This window comes from Anolis sagrei, chromosome 2, assembly GCF_037176765.1.
Source record: "Anolis sagrei isolate rAnoSag1 chromosome 2, rAnoSag1.mat, whole genome shotgun sequence".
In the NCBI taxonomy this organism is placed as follows: Eukaryota; Metazoa; Chordata; class Lepidosauria; order Squamata; family Dactyloidae; genus Anolis; species Anolis sagrei.
In genome coordinates this window covers 267,770,531-267,795,238 of record NC_090022.1, presented here as the reverse complement: position 1 = coordinate 267,795,238, position 24,708 = coordinate 267,770,531, and the positions used below count along the sequence as shown (strand labels likewise).

Below are 24,708 nucleotides of genomic sequence, written 5' to 3'. Positions count from 1 at the left end.
CTTTAGCATGAATCAGAAGATCTGTCCTCTGATGAAGAAATGAAAATTGCAGAAATGAGACCACCTCTCATAGAAACATCCATTAACCAGCCAAAAGTTGTAGCACTTGGCAGTAGCAAAAAGGGTAAGGCATCTTTCAGTACAATCTGTTTGGTTCCAAGACCCTTCATAGATACCAAAATAAGTGGAAGCTCAAGATCCATCATATACAGTGGCATAGTAAAATAGTGTTCTTTATATAAAATGACAAGCTCAAGATTTGGGGGTTTTTTGGGGGGTGGGGGTGGGGGAGAATTGAATATTTCCAAGCTATGGGTGGTTGAACTGGTGGTTACATAATCTGGATATGAAGGACATGCTGTATTTAGCATAAAACAACTATTTTTCTCTTTAGACAGATTTGTAACAACACATTAAACTTTTCATAACTGAAAATTAAACATTAGTTGATTTTTTTTTTAAAAAAATAAGGGAAACCTAGTGAAATTCTTCTGCGGCTTATTTTCAAGTGCCTTGCCACTTGGAATATAGTGTTACAACTAATTAAAATCATAGCACACACTTTATCCTCTTGTATTTCCTTCAGTTAGATGAAGTAAATATTTCAGTGCTTGAGGAATAAGCATAAACACATATCTTGTTTGTGTTCAAGTTTTTCTAAAGTGAAAAAACCCCTGTAAAATTTAGAATATAACTTCCAAAATATTGTCTTTCATGGTCATATAGCCTGAAAAAAACCTACAACTATCTGGCTAAGTACTGCATTGAAACCTTTGATGCAGTTTCTATCAGTTGCTACAACTATACATATTCATGTCTTCCTGTAAAGTGGTTTAGCTATATGATGCATATTTTATCTGTTTAGTATTTTTATTCTGGTTTATTTTATAAACATATTTAATTTTGCTGGACATCTATCAATTACTTAATGAATAAATAAATAAATGATTTTGGAAACTTGTGAAACATTTTAAAAACTATTTCCTTCCTAAATGTTCATGGGGGAATATTTAATGTGCAGTCACATGAAGGTTAAAAACATGTATCTTTGTGGTTACTTGTGAAACCAGGATGATATGAGCACATGTTTCATAATTTTAAGTTGTGTGTGTTAAGTATTGATGAAACATAAATTTCAGCATTAAGGAAAAAGTGGTGCACATCAATAATTACACAGATATAATACACAATTTCAAGATAAACTGACATTCATTCTTTATGAGATCCAAGAAGTAGAAGTCAAGTTGCTAAATGATGAGAATCTTTTAACCAGTTCATTTTTAGTTCAAAGTAGTTTCATTTTTCAATTAGTTTCAGTTAGGCACATTTGGTTGGCTATGTACATTCTGCTCCTTTAAATTGAAAATGTGGTAGTATATGCATATACTAAACAGCGAACTTTTTCTAGATGACAGTAAAGATCTGGATTCCTTGTCCGATGACCCCACCCACAACAGCAACCAAAATAACAGCAATTGTTCCTCTCCTTCACGAATGTCTGATTCAGTTTCTTTAAATACTGACAGTAGCCGTGAAGCATCACTGAGTTCTCCAGACAAAGAAACTAACTTGGCTGTCTCTTCCAAAACCAGGTGTGAGAAATAATGTATAGTAAGCTCACTGATGTTTTATTTTCTCTTTTTGTACAGACTTCTGGATTGAGATTTGAAAATGTTGGGATATATTTTAGTTACTAAATTGCCAGTTTATCATTTCATATACTATTTTCTCTGGCCACTGATTTGGTCATGTTGTTCTTCTGGTGAGGCTTGCTTGCTTGCAGTATGATTTGCTCTCTTGTCTAGAAATGGTGTCTGCACTTGGCAAGGAGCCAAGTGTAGTCAGCTCAAGATGAAAGCAAGAGGAGATTGTCTCATCTGTAATACTAAGATGGCATCAGAGTTGGAAAGTGGTAGGACCTGGAAACAAGCATGTTCATCCTCAGGTCAAGCAGAAGTTGTTTTCTTTCTTTGCTGCTTGTTCCATTGTATTAATATAGCCAAACAGGAAAATGGCTCCCCGTGATGCCACAATATTTGCAGTTGATAAGTGGCCAGGAAGATAACAGCGGGAAGAGGCAATACATAACAGCAGTTCTACAATACCATTCTGAATACTATACCATTCCAAACTCATAATTTTGTAATATAAGCAGAGCTGAGTTTGGTTAGTACCTGAATGGGATACAGTTAGAATATAACTGGGATTAGGAAAGGATCATTCTTGAAACACCAGAAAGCTGCTACCGTTCAGAATGGAAAATGTTTGGCTAGCCCATGAATGAAATTCATACAGTATTCCAAATGTTACTCCCACTGCTGAGTTAGGTGGATTAATGATATATAACAGTAATGCTTCCTTCATTATAACCTTCTTTTTTAAAAAAAAAAAACAAAAAAACAAAACATTATTTTATTTTTGCTTTCAGGCAAGAAGATGAAAATTATAATAGTCTCTTACAAAATGGAGGTGAAATAAATGTTACAGCAGAAGAAAAAATGGCTGCTCAAAACACTGTAACTAATTTCAATGACTTTAGGTTCAGTATTGAAGAGAAATTGGCTCTAATAGAGAGAGGAGTTGAGCTCACTAGTGCTACTGATGAGTCCCACAAATTACACCAAATTAATAAGAATATCTGTAAATTGACTGAAGAGGAAAGAACACAACCAAATGTACTGCAAGAAATAAAAACACAGGAAATATCAGTAAAGGGACTTTTAAATAACAATAATAAAGAAGTAATGGAGCGCTTGGAAAATGGAAATAAATATTCTAATCTGTGTCCTCTGAACAATGTTAATGGACATTCTGATGAAATTCCTCCCTCTTCAGGAAGATCAGAGCTGAAGAGAAGTGCTACTATTGATACCGATTCTTCTTCAGAAATGGGTCTTTCAAAGAGTACTGAAGATTTGTCTCCACAGAGAAGTGGGCCAGTTGTAAAATCTCATAGCATAACTAATATGGAGACAGGTGCTCTGAAAATCTATGATATTATCAATGACAATGGATCTCAGCAGCCAACTCCAGTAGTAAAATCAACAGCCATGGTTCCAGAAGGAAAAAATATAGTCCGAAGCAAGTCAGCTACTCTCCTCTATGACCAGCCATTGCAAGTATTTTCTGGGTGTTCATCATCATCTGATTTAATATCGGCAAAAACAGTTTTCAAATTTGATTCAAATCACAATCCTGAGGGAACTAATACGATAAGAGGACAAGGGACAAATACTTCACAACCATTCAGTCCTCCCCAGTATAATATCCAATACAGTAGCAGTATAGCAGCCAAAGAATCCTTGTGGCCCCCAAAGCAAAATTCCCTAGGTGAACAAAACTGCTTACCTCCTCAACGTTTGCCAAGGTCAGAAACTATAGACAGCTGCAATTCTGTGAAACATTCTGCCAACATGAATTTCTCCAATCATAATAATGTTAGAGCTACTGCTGCATACACTATGCATCAAAGAATGGGTGGGAGGCATGCAGAGATGTGGGCCGTTCCACCGAATGACAGACTTGTTTCTGGAGCAACTCGAAATACTCTCCAGCGTCAGAGCAGTGTCTCCTCCACTGCTTCAATGAACGTAGCTGATTCTGGACCTTCACGGCGACCTCAGGTTCCCGAAAGAGATTATTTAACATACAGGGATTTACACTCAATGGGAAGAGTACCAGCTATGATGTCAGGGCCACAGAGACCACTTTCTGCTAGAACCTATAGTGTGGATGGGCCAAATGTACCTCGACCTCAGAGTGCTCGCCCGTCACCAAATGAAATACCAGAAAGAACTATGTCAGTTAGTGACTTCAATTACTCAAGGACTAGTCCTTCTAAACGAGCAAACCCTCGAGTAAATTCCGAACATTCTCTGCTGGACCCTCCAGGAAAAAGTAAAGTTCCTCCTGACTGGCGGGAACAGGTGCTGCGACACATTGAGGCCAAAAAAATGGAAAAGGTAAACAGCTTTAATATATGTACTTCAACTTGCCATCTTTCTGATTCAGGCTATGAAATCCTACCATTTTAAGTGATGCATGTTCTATAGTGAAAATATATTTTCAAACTCCAGTCATCTGTTTTTAAATGTACCAGCAGACTTTACTTAGAAACGAGCTCCAGAAATCTTGGAACATTATTAGTCATGATGTATAATATGCAATAGTTGATGTATTCTAATGTTAACAAAAATGCCTCTGTCCTTACTCTGACAATTTAATATCAAGTCAAGCAATTTTTTAAAAGCAAGGTGAATTCCTGTCAGTGCTTTGTAGTGGTGTTGCCCATTTATTCATTATGCGACTATAGTTAAGCTTTGTGTGGCATGAGATGCAAAAGCAGCTTTGCACATTATAAACCCATTCAGAAAAATGTGACATATGTTGATCTCCTCCAGGGAATTTGCAACAATTCCCACTTCACACACACACATGTATCCTAGATTTCAGAGGAGCATAATAACCTGTATATTCTAAATTTCTGAATGGATTTGACTGAGAGTTTAATGGGGTTAGAGGGAAGGAATGTATATGGTAAGCTTCTTTATTTTTAAAGATTTTTTAAAAAGTATTCTGGAAGTGTCAAAAATGTCAGTATTAGTGAATATTTTTTAAGGAAAGGAAATTTTCCTTCATTTAATCTCTGGCAGTCAGAGTTGATTCTGGGTTGATTCTGCTTAATTATTGTCATTAGCAGTTTTAATAGAGTCAATTATTAACGCTTCTAAAAAAATGTTGTGAGAGGCAAGTTATACATTATTTTCTTCTTGGACTAAGTGCAGGAATATTACTTTGCAATTACTGTAACATCAGAACATACGTAAATAATGGTTTTGTTGGAAAACTAAAATTTATAAGAAAACCATGGGAAACTTCGTATCATCGTGGCTGCCTTGTCTTTCCAACATTTGGGCATGAACACTTGATAACTGTGCAAGAAACATATGTAATTAACCTTTTAAAACAGTGGGTGCATAAGGATTATTTCTTCAGTAAACTATTATACATACTATTGTAATAAGAGATTTTAAAACAGAGTTCAGTGAAACAAAATTGTAAGGGATCATAGTAAAATGTCTTATATAAATTTCAGGATAATGCTTCATGCATCAGAAATCAATAAGACTTTTATTATGTATTCTCTCAGAATGTATGCATTATCTCAATATTCTGAACACATGTGACTCTTAAGCATTACAGTGTAAGGGACCTTGTGACATTGACAGCAGTCCTCTTAGGCAAATTGGACATGATAACCTGTATTCATACAGACAAAAGTTAACTGGGAAGGTCTGTAGTGAATTCTTGTGGCCAGTACTCACTTTTGAATGGAAGAGACTTCATTATTTACCACTATCACCAGCGTGAAGCATACTGATTAAATTACTTAAATGCTCCCAAGCACATTTTCTGTGTGTGTGTGTGTGTGCCTGTGAATGTGTTTGAAAATCGAAAAGAGCTGAACTTCAAACTATCTCAGTCTTGCAAATTTGCCCATTTGGGTTAGGACTGTCCCACCCTAAACCAACTATATTCCATTTTAGATAAGTTTCGTGTGTTTTGCACAGTTGGCCATGAAGCTCTTCCAATAGTGTTTGATACACCCCAATGTTACTATGTGTTCAAGAAAATCCACCTTTTTAGACAGCTCTATGTGAGTTCATGTCTTAGTGGACATTTTGAAGCATTACAGGGCAAAATAGTGTGTATTGAAAAGCATTGCAGTAATTGTTTTGGACTCCTGGGAGTTGTCAAGGGTCTTCAAATGGGCCTCTGACACCTCCTGCATTGGGAGTATTCTGGAGGATCTTTAAAAGAATAATAATAGCGTTTTAGCAAAATAATGTTTTTCTACCCCAGGAAAAGGGCACAAAAATTGCCACAGTGTTTGCATGCAGTCTGCACAATTGAGATTTGGGCAGACTGCATGCAAACACTGTGGCAATTTTTGCTCTGTGGCTGAAAATGTAATTTCCTTACCTATTTCTGAGATGAATACAGGTTGGCAGCATGTATATGTGTTCTGTACAATAAACAACCCCCTCCCCCAAATAAACAGAGAATTGCTCTTTCATGAGCATTTAGTAATGTTTTGATGCCTTTTAATGATAATTGGCACTGATAAATTCTATTGTATGATTTGTTTCTATGCTCCTTGTTTTATGTGAAGTTTCAGTGTTTTTATTATAGATTTCCTTGAATCCCTGCAAGGCAGAGGGTATGATTTTATAGACTGAACAAGTCAATGAATATCTTTTTGTTCCCACTGTTGAAGGCACCAAGGACTGCTTCAGTTTAAATTCCTATTTTTCTGATCTGTTGCAATCCATATTGGACTTTTTCTCTGACCCAATGGATAATTTACACATTTGAGAGACCTGTGCAAACATAAAACATTTACTGTGTTTAGCTGTTATGAAAATAAATGTCTTCAGGAAAATCACCTGCCAAAACGTGAAGGATAAGAGTCTTTGATTTTGGCTGGTAAGAAAGCTCAAGGGCCAAGTATGGAGAGAGAGCCAGCATGACAATAACTAAATGAGGCTGTCGGAAAAATCTGATGTGGTTTTTTGGGAAAGTGAATCTGTGTGTTCAGTCTTTAAATGTCATCAGCAATAGTTCTTCCCTTCCCCTTTCCTTCCCCAGAAATAATGCACATCTGATGATAGACTAGAGAGGAATGATACAATTTGCAGTGCCTCCTTCTTTGGGTACTTGGTATTGTATTTTGTTTTTCACTCTCTCCTTAGTCTGTGTTCAAAGCGACTTCCCCCACGCTCTCTTTTGTTTCCCTTTCCCAGCAGTATTCTGGAATGCAGCACCAGCTAAAGAGGCTTTGCAACCCCAGCCCTCACCCCCAGCCTGAAAACATATTCTAAATTCTTCCCAGACAACCAGCTCCTGCTGTTTCATTTCTAATGCAAGTAGATCAACAAGGAAGATTTGCTTTGTTAATTGGTTGGTTAGAAAAGAAGGAGCAATTTTTTATGCAGAGTAGAAGAATTGTGAGTTCAATCCAGGCTTAAGGAGAGCAGAATAATACTAACTGGACATGCCTGTGGTTGAAAGTTAGGGGATTTATTCCTTTCCTGGCTCTAATTTTTTGGTGATTAGTCCCTCATTTACAGCCCATTCTACCTCCTGAAAATCTGTTGCTTCCCTTCCTCAGCAATATTCTCCCTGAACATTATAGGAGGTTGTGTTGGCAGAGGAGAGAGAGAATGGGGCAAGCCACTTCTCCCCTTTCTTCTGTGGGAGCTTCTGTTGGTTCCTGAGCCTTTCCATGAGCAAGGAGCCTTCTTGTTGCTGATGGAGAAATTTGGGTCCATTTATGTGGACTTCTCTTTGGGTTTGAAAGGGTTCTGTAGCACTAAGCATGCACTCACAAAGACCTCTCTTTTTCAAGTTATGTTTTACTTTTGAAATGAAAACTGATTGAACGGGTTTTTAAAGCATATAATGAAAGAACCATAATTGGAATGACACTCAGTTTCTAAGTGGAGAGTCATTTAGACCATACATTTGAGCTTACCTGGGATATCTGTTGGCTATTTCTTGAAATTGATCAGCAAGGTGATGTGTATAAAATTACTTTTGAATATATGTAAAACTGCTCAGTTAGATCACTGTTAATGATTATATGGTCCATACAGCTTTAAAAGTTATGTTTAATTGAGATTGTCAAAGTAAAAAAGTCTTTCTGTTTTGGATAATAAGGCTATAATCACTAATTGCATAGTAGTCTATGAATATTTCTAGTAATTTGAAAAAAGTGTTAGGGAGGCGGTAGTTAGGTCTGGGGAGTAGTCTAGTTTCCATGGCTGTAATCATATACAAGCCTTGACTTAACATAGTTTTATCGTCGTTTAAACAATAATTAAGAAAAATAAGAATTCGTCCTAGTTGAAGCATAAAAGGAAACCAGATAAAATCGAAAACGTAATTAAAATTTCTTAGTAACGAGATTGTAATTACGTTTTCAATTTTGTCTGATTTTCTGTTATGCTTCAGCTAGGGCAAATTCTTACTTGTCTTAACTATGGTTTATTTTAGAGTTGAAGATCCACAGCCCATAAGCTGCATTAACTCACCAAGAATTCCCTGTTCTTTGTCACCAACAACTTTGTTGTTGTTGTTGTGTTGCTGCTGTGTACCTTCAGGGTTAAACTCTCAAGGGCTTTTCCAACAAAATTAGTTCAGAATGGGTTTGTCTTTTCTTTCCTTTTTGGGTAAGAGTGTGACTTGCTCAGGGATAAGTAGGGATTTGGATCCAGATCTCTAGAGACTTAATCCAACACACCATGTCAGCTCACTCCAGTTCAGTACATGCCATTTTTCCCCACTGCCACTATCAGCTAAAAAGTTCAGTTTGGATTTGGATTGCTGGAAGAAGGGATGGAGGGAAGTATCTCACTTCCCAGTGAGCAAGTAGAATTGCTGATGTATGTGTGTATAAGTGCATGTACATGGGTTGTTGTGAATTTTCCAGGCTGTATGGCCATGTTCCAGAAGCATTATGTCCTGACATTTCGCCCACATCATTGGCAGACATCCCCAGAGGTTGAGAGGTCTGTTGGAACCTAGACAAGTGAGGTTTATATATCTGTGGAATGCCCAGGGTGGGAGAAAGAACTCTTTGTCAGCTTCAGGCAAATGTAAATGTTGCAATTGACCACCTTGAATAGCATTTAATGGCCTTGCAGCTTCAAAGCCTGGCTAGTTGCTGCCTGGGGAATCCTTTTTTGGGAAGTGTTGGCTGGCCTTGATTGATTCTTGTCTCAAATTCCCCTTCTTTTTGAGTGTTGCACTTTATTTAGAGTTTGTTTTAAAAATACTGGTAGCCAGATTTTGTTCATTTTCATGGTTACTTCCTTTTTGTTTAAATTGTCCACATGCTTGTGGATTTCAGTGGCTTCTCTGTGTAGTCTGATATGGTAGTTGTTAGAGTGGTCCTGCACTTCTGCGTTCTCAAATAATATGCTGTGTCTAGGTTGGTTCAGCAGATGCTCGGCTATGGCTGACTTCTCTGGTTAAATTAATCTGCAGTGCCTTTCACGTTCTTTGATTCGTATTTGGGCACTGCGTTTGGTGGTCCCTATGTAGACTTGTCCACAGGTGCCTGGTATACAGTAGACTCCTGCAGAGGTGGGCGGATCCCTTTTTGTCCTTTGCTGAACGTAGCATTTGCTGGATTTTGTTAGTGGGTGTGTAGATTGTTTGTATGTTGTGTTTCTTCATCAGCTTCTCTATGTGGTCAGTGGTTCCCTTGATGTATGGCAAGAACACCTTTGCTCTGGGTGGATCTTTGTCTTTACTCTCATATACAAGTGTGTATATTACCCCTGACCTCTGAGTCAACATTACATGCCACTCTTGCCATTATTAAAAGGCTGCACCCCAATTTATTTGAATAAGCTGTATTTGTAAGCTATAGTATAAAGTTGGTTTTGTTTGGACAAAATATAGTTGAAATGTATCCATAGTTTTGGTTTGGATAGAATAATGACAAGCTGTAGTAAGGTGGAAAAAACCCAGTCAAATGTTCTCATGCTCTCTCACAACTGTTGGCGGAGGGAAAGCATGTGAACCTAAGATGTGCTCAGTCTTAGTCTGATAATATTAAATATAATCTAACATTATGTATAGACAAAGCCAATTTCCTCTGTACTTTTATTCTGGCACAGTGACTGCTGAGGAGAAGCCACACAGCTTGTGCATATATCATATAGTGTATCAGAATGGTTGCAAAACTTTTTATCATGGCAAGAAAACACTCTTAAAGGACTTCCTTGTAACAATTCTAACCTTACGGTGTATGTGGTTTCCTAAATATAACCAAGAGCTCAAGGTATATACGTAGCAACCATTAATCGTCTACTACAGTTGTTCTGTAGTTTAGAATGATCTCATTTCTTAAGTAATACATAGTATGCTTGGATTGTTTGTTTAGGAAACACCCATGTTCTCTCTCCTAATATTGCTCTTTTGAAGAGTTCATTTAAAAGGTACCTTTTACATAGAAAAGCTTTATCGTGGAACATTTATTTCTAGTTCCAATGGTAGTGTAGGCATAGCTGTCTTTCACCATTTCAATGTGTTCATTGGACTTCGATGGTTATTTTAAATGGGCCCCTGTAGAGATTGAATTCAATAAAGGTCACATGAAGGATAATGAAGTCCACATGTGAAACTGGTAGAAAAGCCATTAAAAGAATTTAGGCTAAAGTACTCAAACTAAGCTCATAGTGTTAGCTTCTTAATGGTAGACATGAATAATTGTTGTCACAAGTTTATACAGACCCATGGCACTGAGATTGGAATGAGAGAGATGCACCCTGTTGTGTCCTGATCCCCGTGGGAATATTTGATTCCCCCTCCCCCAAACTGGATTTGAACTTCCATTTTAAAAGGAAAGCCAGTCTGCAAATCCTTCTGTTTACCACAATGTAATGAAAAGTGTCCATCCAGTTATTCTATCCAGTTGTCTGTTTGAAAATACCATGTTTATTTGTGAGTAAGTTGAAAAACATGATCCCCCAAACCTGGGTTGACTTAAACAAAGGTCAATGCTGAAATGTTTAATAGGAGTATACAGTATGAGTACAAGCTTCTTTGCTCCAGTTAAAAATTAAGGCCACAGCAGTTTCTCTGCAGAGAGGCTTATGTAGTAATGACTGCTGGTGGTCCTTATTCAAAATGACTGCTGGTGGTCCTCTCCACCTCAAATGACAAAAATGGTGGGGTCATCACATTCCTCAGGTCCCCCACATTGCTGCTGAATGCTGTTTGGGCCAAAAGAGAAAGTGAGGGGAAAGAGACAGCTGCTTTTCTTCTTCCGGTGTGGGCAAGGAAGAATAATGGGAAAGAAACGTCTGCATTTTCCTATCACTGCACATGAGTGCAAATTGCAAAACTGATATGCAGTATTCTAGTCAACAGACATGCTCAGCCAATGTAGGAGTAGAATGAACCAAATCACTTTAGACCATGGTTTTCCAAATGGTGTGTTGTGACGCTTTAGTGTATCGGCTGCAGTGCATAGGCGTGTCATGTGAATGTAACAAGAAAGGACAAAAATCTTGGAAAAGTATGTTATCTTACAAATTATATATTTTTAAAGAATATACTGTAAATTAAAGGTTTTCATGAGATATATTGGATACACATATATTTCGTTATTGCAGTTTTTGTGTGTCTTTTAAGGGGTTGGTTTAACTTCTGGTTTGCTTGTAAAATTGAATTACTATGCCATGAAATAATGCATGTCTGAGAAAAGTGTCACCTGTATGAAATATTTGGAAAGCTCTGCTTTAGGTACAAGAGGGAGTTTTTTTTCCTATGAGCCAAATTTTCTGAAAGTTTAAAGGAACAAAACTTTAGTACACTGAGCAGAGAGATTTAGTCCCAACTCACTCTAATTCAAAGAATACAGTGTGACTCCTGTATCCACAGTTTCAATTATCCACGTCTGACAAAATATATCCTATCTAGGCATTTTCTATATCCTCCAGCTTGACTCTGTAGTGTTCTTGGGCCATACACCCTTCATTTCAATAGTGTTTGCTGTTATTTGCAGTTTTCTTATCCACGTGAAGTTTGGAAACATATTCCTTGTGGATACGCCAGTCATATTGTACTTTTTTTAATGTCAGGAAGCATTAATAAATCCAGTACAGTTTGAAATAATCTGTTCTACAACTCCAGGACTCTAGTACCTCATTAAGCTTCATGAATAAGCTAAAGTTCATGTTTTACAAACCATGTGATGTTATATGCATATGTGCCTTTAGTTCATTTGTTGTCCTATGGTAATCTCATGAATTTCATTAGGCTTTTCTTAGGCAAGGAATGCTCAGATGTGGTTTTGCCAGTACCTCCCTCTGAGATATAGCCTATAGCATTTGATCATTAATATAAGAGTCACTGCAAAATAGGAGAGAACCAGACTCCATTTGGAAGACCAGAAGTCTCAGATCACATTATTGGCATAAGTATAAAAGGATCATTTTCCTATATGCTTTGACCAAGATTACCTTCTTCACTAGAGGCTCCTGAAATGCATGGGCCTGGACAAGTGATAAAGACTTTTTTGGTAGCTACATCCAGTTGAACATCTTATTCATATGGGAATAATGTTGCTAATCATTGCAACATTTAAAAATGTTTTCATTTTTAGGAAAGCTTTTTCCTTTTAGTTCTGTTGCAAATTATTCTAATCAGCTTGTGAGTCCTTTCTCTTTAACCTCTGCCAATTTTCTTTTTAATAGCTTTTTAAAGTATCTTATTTTCTGGTTTTTAAATATTTTTAGCTGCTATGAAGGAAGATTTTTTTTAAAGAAAATAAACGTCACTCCTTTTCCTGAGGAGGTATCAGAAACTGCCCTGAAAATGCTTATAATATTACTTTGCGTCTATTTATCTGATTTTAGTAATATGGCAAATATTTTAGATACAATGGCGTCTTTACAATATCCAATTCACTTTTCAATAGCTAATGTTTACAAAAAATCTTTCTTTGACGTTTGTTTCATCTTTTCTGTTCTGTCATAAAAGTTGGTAACAAAGCAGTATCATAATGATCAAAATGAGTATTGGAATGCATTTTCACAACATCATAATGACATTAGAAATTCTAAACTTGGTAAATCTGAAACTGGTCTTCAAAATGTGTCAGCAGTATTGATTAATTCCAATGTGCTAATTTTTGAAAGATCCTAAAATACGATCTACATTTTTACTAAAGAAATAATGCAGTAGTTTTGCTACTCAGAACATTTATTTCTGAAAGAATACTTCAGTTGTCCCCTTTGTGTCAACATAGCTGCAGATAGGATATGTTGACTATGTTGAAAATGTGACCACTAAATTTCTGTTTTCCTTGGTCACATGAACACTTGGATGGATTTGTTTTCAAGTAATTGGTGTTTGTATTATGTCAAGCTGCATGTTCAGTTATACTACAAGAAATCACATGGCTTGTCACTGAGATTTTATATCACAATGATTTTATACCATGTATGCATGTTTTTGTTTTGTTTTGCATGAAATGGAATACATGTCTGTACTCACTATGTGTGTAACATGTCCTGTGGTTTATGCATGCAGCACTAATCTCTGTTATCTATCCCCTCTTTATTCAGAGCATGCTGTCTAGGTCCTTTAATTCCAATTATGCTCCAGTTAGCAACTTTTACTATGGCAGCTCTAGGGATCTGCATGGCAGCCAAGGCAATGTTGCCTTGAGTGTTGCAGACGGAAGGAGCTCTGGTGTTCACATTGTTCGTGTGAGTACATGCATAAAAAGATGATTGTTAGTAAGAAATTGGAAAGGGCATGCACTATGTCTTTCAAACTATGCACTCTTGGAATTCATGTAATTCTACAGTAATATCATGATTCAATAATGATAATTATTGAAAATCTTCCCCCTTAATATTTGTGAGCTTTATGCTTTCTGTTAAAGCATCAGAGGTGGCCAGTTCTAAAAACAGAACAGCAACAGTGCTCTAACTTTATAAAAATAATAATGTGGTGTTTCTTAGCCACAAATTAAAGCAGATGGCATTACCAGTTTTCTTCATGTATGTGGAATACACCCTGCATTGAGTGTATTCTCAGTACTGGCAGTCTCTGAGTTACAAACATCCAACTTTCAAACGACTCGTGTGTGTGTGTTTAGCTGGAGTTACAACTAAAAATGTGCCTATTCTGATTTACAAACAAATTCAACTTAAGAACAAGCCTACGGCACTTAACTTGTTTGTAATGTGGGGACTGCTTGTATTGTTTAAGCATACCTGACATTGGTGTAACTTCTGCTTTCAGCTTATGATATCCGATATTTTTTTAAATCTGTAGTTTGAACTTTTGTGTATTTCCATTGGCTCACACTGATGTTTTAGTGTCTCTGTTCACCACCTCCCTTGCTGTGTGTTTCTCTTTATTTTTCAAAGTACAATTTGAGCGGGGACCTTTTCACAACATTCTTTACTGATGAAACATTTGAAAAAGTATCTTTGCACACTTGGCTAGAATACTACTCTGCTTTGGAGTTAATTTTCTACATCCAGATAAGAGTGCATGTTAGTTTTCTTGTTCTTTTTTAGTCAAAATTTTTGATAGAACACCATATTTCTAAAAATGATTTATGAACCTCCCCTCATTTTTATCAGTTATTACCAAGTTTGCTATTTTTGCCCATGCCTTTCTCTTCTGGAATATTCTATCTTCCTATTGACATCGCAATCCATCCTACTGATCACACTTGAACTTCTAACTTCATTTGGTCTCAGATTGTTTCCAAGCTATGTTGCATTGAAACAAAAACATAACTCTCCCTGTTTGCCCACTTGGGAAAAATTCTTGTTCATACTGTGGTTAACTCTCATCTCTCACAACCTTCTTTTGCCACTTCTATTGCTAATTCCTTCTCATATTTTTGCCATTGAAATTTAGTTGTCATTATTGAGATCATCTCTTGCCTTCATGTAAATCTCTATATTAGATTCCTGTCCACTTCTGTATTCTAAACAGCTTCTTGTGCCTTACTTTCCATAATCATATTGCAATATATCTACTTTGTGAACCCCATTTCTCTAACTATATCACTTTCAACCAGTTTGTATACCTCCTGTTCATATTGGGACATACCTTATGCCTTAAATTCTCCTTCTATGATTCCTGTGATCTCTAGGAATCATATATACCTTGTCCCATATTTAAAATTAAGGATAAACATATGCAACTAGGGAAAACCATATTTTTTTTGTAACTCTGACAGCCAGACAAAAAAGAAAATGTCTTCAGTGAACTGCATTGGTGAAGCAAGAAAGGATAAATGTAATTGAACAAACTCAATAGAAGACTGTTGTGTGAAGTTTGAAAATCCTTAAAATGGCAGCTATTTTTCTGAATAGTTTTATTATGCACTTTAAAGGCTGCAGTGTTTTTGAAAAGCCAGGGTTAGCATTTGTGACCATCTCAGGGCGGATTAATAGGATTAAACTCTAATATACTTCAGTAATATTCATATCAACACAATTAGCAGTTCTGGTATAACTTGTGTGACTTTGTGACAAAAATGTGTATATGCTTTATAATTTAAAGCATCCTCAAACATCAATCCCAGGAGACCAATGCCAAGAGGACGTATTTATTTCTGGTCAGCAGAACTACACATCTACCCCAATTTGCCTCAAAGATGTTGCTCCAGATAGCATTAAAAAGCATCCTGTGCAGGTAATAACTACTTGGTTATGAACCTTTTTGACAAGTATTTTGTCATAAAATATAATATACGTTGTTTGCATGATTGCTGTGTGTGCATACATTCACATAATGCCAAATTATGGTTTAGTATTGTGTCTAAACTTGGTAATTGTTTCAGTGTAAATGATGCACAATGGAGAAAAAAATGAAAACAACTTTGAAGTGCATAACTCTGGATCTGAACTAGCTGCTACAACTCAAGAAAATTCAATATACAGTGTTCGCTCAGTTATCATGGGTGTTACGTTTCAGGACCACCTGCGATAAGTGAAAATCCACGAAGTAGGGATGCTATATACAGTAGAGCTGCTTCTGTCTTTGCAGCCCTCCCTCCCTTGCTCGCTCACCCATCCTCCCTCGCAATTTACTGGGCCGAAGTCTGGTTCTGCCATCAGGACCTGGCCCGGTGATTGAGCAAGCGACGGCGGCAAGGGCAGCAGCAGTGGCAGAAGCAGGAGCCTGGCCATCTCTTCCAGGCTCCTGCTTCTGCCACTGCTTTTGCCTTTGCAGCCCTCCCTCCCTCGCTCGCTCACCCGCCCTCCCTCGCTCACTACTCACCAGGCCGGGTCCCGGTGGCAGAACGAGGACTCGGTCTGGTGAGTAGTGGGAGGATGGCAGGGTGAGCGAGCGATGGAGGGAGGGCCGCAAAGGCGGAAGCAGTGGCATAAGCAGGAGCCTGGAAGAGGTGACCAGGATCCTGCTCTTGCCGCTTTTTCTGCCTTTGCTACCCTCCCTCCCTTCCTCGCTCATCCGCCCTTCCTTGCTCACTCACTACTCACTGGGCTGCATCCCAGTGGCAGACCCAGGACTCGGCCCAGTGAGTAGCAAGGAAGGAAAACCATAAAACATCGTGTCCATGAAAAGTGAACTGCGAAGTAGCGAGGGAGCACTGTAGATGTAGTAATTAATGTCACTATGTCAATAAATATATCATCACATCAAGTTACCCTTAGAGTGCATATTTCAGCACAAAAAACCTTGACTGTTTTCAGGCAGTGCAGTCCTTTGCATCTTATCTCAGATCTATAGCACAGACTGAGTTTTTCCTGTCTCACATGGGGTCAAATACAGTATACGTTTATGTGTTTCTCAAAACATATTAACTTCCAAACACCGAAAGAGAAAAATTAATGCAGTACTGATGTAACAATTCATACAGTACATTAAAACAGAGAGTTGAATCAGATTGTGTTGCACATAGAGCAAAACAACTAACGTTCAATAGATTTCAAAATGTCTATTATACTATGCTCTGCATATAGAGTAAGGGGGCAGGGGGATTGTGTGGCAAATTGACCACATTTTGGCTTTTGGAAATGCTGAAAGTCCAATCATTGGTTCTAATTTTTCAATAAAATTTAATTTAATTAATAACAGGTATATAGTACCTATATCATTTGTATTATTTTATTATTACAAACAAAATAATTTTCTTGCTGAAATAATAATAATAATAATAATAATAATAATAATAATTTTATTTGTTACCTGCCTCTCCTAATGGCTCGAGGTGGGGGACAACACAGGCAAAACACTTCAACATAAAATACATACAACAAGATCAAAACACATCACTATAAGATATACACCAAAAAATATTACAAAGATCAAAATAGAGTGGCAATAGTATTCCAAAACTCATGGTTTCAAAGATGACTATATAGACCTACTGGAATATATGGGTCTTAAATTCTGACTGCTCATTTAGCTCTCAGAGCTCTTCTAGCAGGTAACTCCACAGTCGTGGGATGGCTGATGAAAAGGTCCTCTGGGCAATGATTGCCTGTCAGATTCTGGCTGGTTGGGGTAATGGTTCTGCAGAGGACCTCAGTGTCCTAAGGAGCGAGTTATACAGGAGAAGGCAAACCTGTAGTTAACCTGGACCCAAGTTATGTAGCCACATAACTAATTTAGTTTCAACTTAATTGATTACTTCTGATTCTGTGCCTCATTCCGATCGTCTGCAATCTGTCCCAAGCCCCTGTATTCTACTTTAAAAATATAACAAACGGTGTATAACAACAATGTATAACAAACTCCCACAAAATTGGACTGCTTACCTTTTGCCATATACCATTACCAACAAAATGTGTGCATACAAACCAAGTTGAAGATCAGCCAAAAATAGAAGAATTGAAAAATGGAATTGGGTTTCCAGTCACTTTTGGACCTCATTTATGGCCATAAATGAGAGTGCATCCAGACCCCAGGGAGAGGAAAATTGGCCCCCAATGGAGTAGTTGATCATCCTTGCTTCAGTGTTGGATCCAGGCCCCCTAGTTTAAATCCATTCTAGCATACTTAAGATAAATTATAACTTAATTTAACATATTTACAAAAATATGTTACTGGAAATAAAATAGTTTCTAGATACTTGGTGAATTTACTCAGATATAATAACTGTCATTTCTGTAGATATAAAATGTCCCTCATAAACATGGCATGACCAAACACATTGACAAGTTCTTAATAATTAGTGAACTATTTTAGCACCTGCACATCAATAAAAATAATGAAAAATATACGATTGCTTTCCCTAGAATATTTCCCACCTGGAATAAATTAGTTTATTCCTTTAGGAGCTGTGCACTTTGTTATAGAAAGTGAATTAAATTGGTGCATCATTCAATTTGCTTACATATTAGAGAAGTCAATATTTTAAAAGCAATTGGTAAGCTTTCCAAAATGTATAATCTGAGCTTGAAAATTAAAAAATAGCAGGAATAAAGTGTTTCTTAAGGATATCTCATTTATTCAGATACCATTGACAAATGGACAAATGTGCCAGCCCCCAAGACCTCAGGCAAACTACAGTCAAGTCCATCATGCTGCACCTCAAGCCTCTGTAGCAAGACATCCTTCTAGAGAGCAACTGATTGATTATCTGATGCTTAAAGTTGCTCATCAGCCTCCCTATACTCAGGCCCAAGGTCCAGTCAGGCATGAGCTGTCAAAGCAAGAGGTAAGAGTAAAACATGTTTACCAAAACACTCTCAGATAGTTGTTGCAATGTATTGCAAGCATTTAGCTGTTGGTCTTAGGCAGAGCCTTCAAAGGATTGCTATTAGGCATGTGCAATCGATAAAATGTTTCAAAAATCATTAAAAAAAATTAGGAGGTGCTGGCGTTTCATTTCTAAACTATAGTTAGTGAAAATTTAGTAACTATAACAAAAGCAACGAAATGTTGTTACTTTTTCATTATATTAATTGTAAATATTTCTATAATTGGGGAAAATTCAGGGGTTCCTTTCTCCCACATTTTTACAGCTATTGGGGTAAAACTTGCTACAATGGTAGAGCATATTTACCACTGTTAGTCCATCAAGTATCAGAATGTGTCACTTATCCATGGAGTTTTGGGGAATTTTCAAAGTTTTTATAAACAACATTTTAAAAACCACACTACAAGCGTTATCTCATTAACACAATATAACAGGGGATCATTCCCCCAACTTTCAAAAATATTCATATAGCTACTGATTTTAGGGATTTTAAAAAATGTTTTGACAAAAACATTTTTTAAAAGCCACAAAAGCTATCTTATCGAATGCCTCTCATATATTAACCCATAGAAACCAATATTAACCAATTTTACATTTTCATAGAATCCTAGAGTTGAAGGGGCCCTCCAAGGGCCATCTAGTCCAACTCCCTTCTTCCAGGCAGAAGTGCAGCATCAAAACTTTTTAAATTTTGTCCACTACATTTGGCCCGACCTTTGGTTTTAATTGCATCATGGTGTCATTGTTTTACTGTTTTGCTTAATGTTTTATTATTTGCTTATGAGTTATTCTGTATTGTATGTTGTTGTTTGTCGGCGGCCTTGGCCTTTGTAAGCTGCATCGAATCCTTCGGGAGATTTTGCAGGGTATAAATAAAGTTAGTAATAATAATAATAATAATAATAATAACTCTCCTGACAGATGGCCATCCAGCCTCTAAACAAATTCATATGCTTCCCCTATTGAGTTGGAAGGGACCCCCAAGGGCCATCCATTTAGAGATTTCTTCCCAGCTCAGCACTGATTTAAATAAATAAAATGTATTATTATTTCTATTACTACTACTTTCTAGAAGTATCAGTTAGTCCTCCTCTTTGCAGATTCAACCATTCATTGGAACTCTGGCTGGCTACTGCAACGGAGGGACAAATATCTCCCGCCTCCTGATTAAGGCTTTCTCATGTGAGCAGAATTCTGGGAAATGTAGTTTAGGGCAGGGCCTTTTGCATTCTCTGCCATAGGGCTCCTTGCCTTCCCAAGCTACATTTCCCAGATTTCTGTGCTTTCTTTCCCAGCGAACGCCTCCTTTCCTCTCCTAATGGCGAGAGGCCATGGATTTAAAGAGGAAAGGCAGCCTTTTTGCTTTGCTTTGCTTTCTTGTGCTGAAAATAAAACTGACTTTGAGAGGCTCCCAAGATTTACAAAATGCAAATGAAAAAGCATTGGGTAAGTTTCGATTCGTAAGTTTTTGGCACGGGCCATGCCCACATGTTGGATAGTGCATCATAAGTATGAAACTAACTAATTTGATACAACTTACAATGAGATATGATTAAAATACACAAATCTAATTGCTGCGATACTTCATTATAAGTAGGTATCTCCTGCTTAACCCACAAAAATGATAGTGACGCTTGATCTTTATTGCAAATATTTCTGCTTTCCCTTCAACTTAAATTGTCAACTTAAAAATGGCAATTATGGAACATGATAGAAATACAGAAACAATAATTGGAAAAGTAAACTGACCAAAGAAATAAAGCAGCAAATAAAAGAAAGATAACAAACAATACTTGTGTGTAAGTTTGATTAAATGGCTTTTCTTTTCTTAGACTTGAACAAGAAATTAGGCCCCATTTTTAAACATCACTGTTTTACATTCTAGATGCGAGTGAGAATTGAAAAGGACCCAGAACTTGGATTTAGTATATCTGGAGGAATTGGTGGTAGAGGAAACCCCTTCAAGCCTGATGACGATGTGAGTATAAAACAGACCTATTTGTTTTAAAATATTTACTGGGTTGTTGTAGGATTTTTCGGGCTATATACAATGTTCTAGAGGCATTCTCTCCTGACGTTTCACCTGCATCTATGGCAAGCATCCTCAGAGGATGCTTGCCATAGATGCAGGTGAAACTTCAGGAGAGAATGCCTTTAGAACATAGCCATATAGCCTGAAAAAACCTACAATAACCCAGTGATTCCAGTCATGAAATCCTTCGACAATACAATTATATTTACATTTTTATTTCATATGTATGTTTTTCACTGTTGTGTATACACACACACCACCATGTGCATATGTTCCTGGGTAAGTTCAGGTCTCTGCCCTTGCCTGCTGGTGCAGCAGGACTCTCTTCCTCTTCTCCTCCTTTCCCCATTGCAGACTTCAAGTGTGGGAGGAGAGGGGATTGCTCTGATGACTTCTATTGAGAGAAGCAGTCCCATCAGCAGAATGGCATTTTGTCTGCCCTATGGCGTTCCTAGTGTTGGATAGTTTTCACTGTTCTCTGTTCTGATATGTAAAAGTAGTCTTCCAGCTGCCCTTTCAACACTACACAAATATACTTACTGCACTTCCTTGGATTCCATAGGATATATCCATGGTAATAGAATCACAACTATGTAATACAAAAGGGCCTCAAATGTGTAATTAACTGAGATTTACTATGGGTCCTTCCGCATCCTTCCCCTGCTCCTTTTTTTCTTGCAATTCAATATTTTATTCCTTCTTCCTTCCCCTAAATATTTGATCAGAAGTTGGACATCACCCAATTAGGTTACAGAGAGACTAAATTCACTCAGCCCTTGGATTTATAGTATGCATAATCCCTTTTGAAACTAAATTAAAAACCTGGATTTGGTGAGGATCTACCTGTTCCTGATATGAACATTGAGTATCTATTTGATCTAAATAAATATTTGTGATGTTTTTAATTTCAAACAATATTTATTTTTATTTATTATTTTCTTAAAGGGTATATTTGTAACCAGAGTACAACCTGAAGGACCAGCATCCAAGTTGTTGCAGCCAGGAGATAAAATTGTTCAGGTAATTTCATTTAATTCAGAAATTATTTATATTAATGCAGTGGCCTTCACTGGAAGATTTTCAGCCATCTCTTAACCTCCTGTCATTTTTGCTCATTCAAATTCTGAAATAGTCATCTTTAGCTTCTCCCTATTGCTATCGCTTATACTCTAAAAGATGTAAAGGAATCCAGTAGCACCTTTGAGATTCACTTGGAATATAAGTTTTTTGGCATAAGCTTTTATTGACTCAGCCTGTTTCTTTCCAGTTCGTTTCAAAAGTGCTTCTGGCTTTCTCTGTGTCAGTTTATGCTAAAATAAACAACATGGCTATCTCTTTGAATATTTGTCTTATTGGCCAAGGAGTGTTTTGTGGCTGATTACATCAGCTTTGTCAATATTCAGGTTATTTACTAAATAATTTATCTCTGCATCATTCCCGAATAAAAACTGTGCACTCCCGTTTCCATTATTCCTTCCTTTCCTTGTATGCTACTTAACAAGATAATGCCCAGTCTTTGTCTAGCCTAAATTCCCCAATGTGTAACTTACTTGGTTAATGATGATGGAGTTTGTAATCACGGAAAGCTATTTTGATATACCATGAATCAGTGGAGTTTCTAAAACAACATGTTAAATAAGCAAATAAAACATAACAGCAAAATCTTAAGAAGGAAAAATACAAAAGAAGACTTTTTTTTGTTTCACATTAGTAGGGGGCATCACTAGGTAGGGGATTCCATAAAGTTCCCACAATAAGCCATATAAAATGATGATGGGTCACATTTGACTCATTGGGGCTTGAGTTTGTTACATGTGTACTAGAGTAAGTAATATGACCACATCCTCAGCTCTGTATTTATCAAAGATAAGGGGAAGAGCTAGAAAAGAGCCTTTGAAAATAATTTCAGAACATTGGCAGATTGGTATAGGATAAGGCATCCTTAACTTATCTGGATCATAAACCAATTGTACTTGAAAATAGACTGAAATTCAATGAAATTGTCAGTTCTGGCAATCCCACCAACAAAACTGTATGTTAGCTGTTACCAGATTTATCAATGTGTGTAAGTGAGACCAAACTACAACTGTGATGCCAGCAACACTGATGCAGTACTTCCGCATTCCCCGCATACTTTTCTGGAGTCTTTTTATGGCCTCGTAAATTAGCTAAATTAGCCTCCCCACATATAGGTAGCACCTAATTTTCCTACTTGATAGATGCAACTGACTTTCAGGTTGCAAAGGTCAACAAGAAGCTACACAATTGGTCGGAAGTTCACTACAACGCGGGCTGGCTTCAAACTCATGACCTTTTGGTCAGAAGTGATCTTAATGCAGCTGACACTCAGCCAGCAGCACCACAGTCCCGGCCAGTTTACCAGCTGTTAGGATTTCTGGGAGTTGAAGGCCAAAATATCTGGGGACCCACAAGTTGAGAACCACTGGTCTGTAGGAATATAGTAATCAGTGAAAATATGCTGATGCCGATATTATGAAAATGTTCAGTTCCTTACCTTCCTGTTGTATTTAAATGTTTCATTTTAAGGCAAACAGAGAAAGTCGGAAAAAATGAAGCATTAGGTCATTGGTTCTCAACCTGTAGATCCCCACGTGTTTTGGGCTACAACTCCCAGAAATCCCAGCCAGTTTACCAGCTGTAAGGATTTCTGGGAGTTGAAGGCCAAAACATCTGGGGACCCACAGGTTGAGAACCACTGCATTAGCTAGTCATATATATAAAGAACTAGTACTGAAAAGGTATTGCTTTGCACTTACCAGGATTACATTTTATTTCCAGGCTAATGGGTATAGCTTCATCAATATTGACCATGGACATGCAGTATCTTTACTAAAGACTTTCCAGAACACGGTGGAACTCATCATTGTTCGAGAGCTTTCTTAAATACTATGGAGGAATGGCATACGTCCACGTGATCCTCTGAAAGACTTGTGGGAAAACTGAATATTTTGACTATTTTTATATACAAAACTTTTAAAATTATGTACAGTAATAAAATAATGAACTTGTGGTTAATGGGGGGAAACCACTGTAAAGAACATAGATGAAACAGTTTTGAAAATGCAACTGGCATTGTAGCAATCAGTGATCACTCCTCCAAGAACAAACCTGTGGTGTATTTTGTACAGATGGTAGGTTTATTTTTGGATAATTCATATACATTACTAAACTTCATGTGAATGGAGCCTCCATTGTATCCAGTGGACAGATGGCAGGGCTTTCTGTCCTGTAGCTGTTTGTTGCCTTTAATTTTTTTTGTTCGTTCACCTCATTTTACTGTCTTTTTAAAAAACCACTTCTGTAGATGTGGATAGGAGATTTGAAATGCTGGCTTTGATATGTGCTTATTTGTATAGATGAATGGGTAGATGGAAAGTGGGACTGGCTGGATTAATTTAAGAGGCCAGGTACAATGGCTTTGAAAGTATAGAATTAAGAAAGGAAGGGTGGAAAAGAGTTTACATGAGAATGTATATCTACCAATAGAAAAAATGCAATAAAATGTGATGTCTATTTATGGAGACTATAAACACCATTCTGGGAGTTCCACAGGACTGTCTCATATCACATCCACTGACTGTCTTATTTCCTACATGTAATTCAATTTTAAGTGTTTTTTTTTTGTTTTTTTTAAAATCACCCTGTTTTTTCCCCCCATTTCTGCTGTGGAGTTTTACTCGGAGAATATTCTCTGCTAAAAAAATCCCCACTTATGTGCAAATGGGTGATTTTTTTTTCTGCCTTGTATTAAATATTACATATTCAATTTAGAGGGTTTTTTTTTAAAAAAAGGAATGAAACTGAAATGGCCAGTTTTTTTTTACTGTGTTGTGTGTATGCAACTCACCACATGTACGTATATCACACATGTGCATGTTCCAGACCTCTAATCATTTTGCCAGAAAAAGTGTCATTCTTTCTAATGGAGCTCATTGCAGTGAGCCCTGCGAGGATTGGGCTGCCCAGGGATGAATGGTTTAAGGAGGGTTAGGAAAGAAGTCTTGATTTTATATGGCCTTGAATTGCCTTGTTATCATGAAAGGAAACAATACGTACGGAGCTAAGTAACCAAAGCCAGTTTTTTTGTGGAACTGTTGCACAGTGATGGGAGAAATGCCGTTGGGAGGTTGTGGGGCAAAGGGATGGGTGCTGTTAACCCACCGGTTTGTAATGATCTTTCTCAAAGGGCTGTTCCTACAGGTGATGTTAAATGTGAACTAGACACTTCAGAGTCATTAAAGGGTTTCTACGTATATCAATGTAATAGTGATTTACCACAGGCTGCCTTTGTTCCTTATTACTTGTATAAAATATCGGCTTATACATAATTAATTTTGTTTATGACAAACATTATCTTTATTTCTTCTTTTTCCTTGTATGA

General features: G+C 37.2%; 1 protein-coding gene across 3 annotated transcripts in view; it reads left to right on the top strand.

Moving 5' to 3' along the window:
* The window catches only part of ERBIN (erbb2 interacting protein), a 96,680-nt gene extending 72,730 nt beyond the window's left edge, over nucleotides 1-23,950 (top strand). The window contains exons 19-27 of one of the 3 annotated variants that reach the window (XM_060761572.2): nucleotides 7-124; nucleotides 1,409-1,592; nucleotides 2,429-3,962; nucleotides 13,143-13,286; nucleotides 15,109-15,240; nucleotides 18,029-18,232; nucleotides 20,160-20,252; nucleotides 21,252-21,326; nucleotides 23,106-23,950. In XM_060761572.2, coding sequence (XP_060617555.2) covers nucleotides 7-124; nucleotides 1,409-1,592; nucleotides 2,429-3,962; nucleotides 13,143-13,286; nucleotides 15,109-15,240; nucleotides 18,029-18,232; nucleotides 20,160-20,252; nucleotides 21,252-21,326; nucleotides 23,106-23,210 — 2,589 coding nt within the window. In that variant the 3' untranslated portion in view covers nucleotides 23,211-23,950. The remainder of the gene's footprint in view (nucleotides 1-6; nucleotides 125-1,408; nucleotides 1,593-2,428; nucleotides 3,963-13,142; nucleotides 13,287-15,108; nucleotides 15,241-18,028; nucleotides 18,233-20,159; nucleotides 20,253-21,251; nucleotides 21,327-23,105) is intronic. The other 2 variants (XM_060761574.2, XM_060761573.2) reach the window with 2 other exon arrangements.
* The last annotated feature ends 758 nt before the right edge of the window (nucleotides 23,951-24,708 follow it).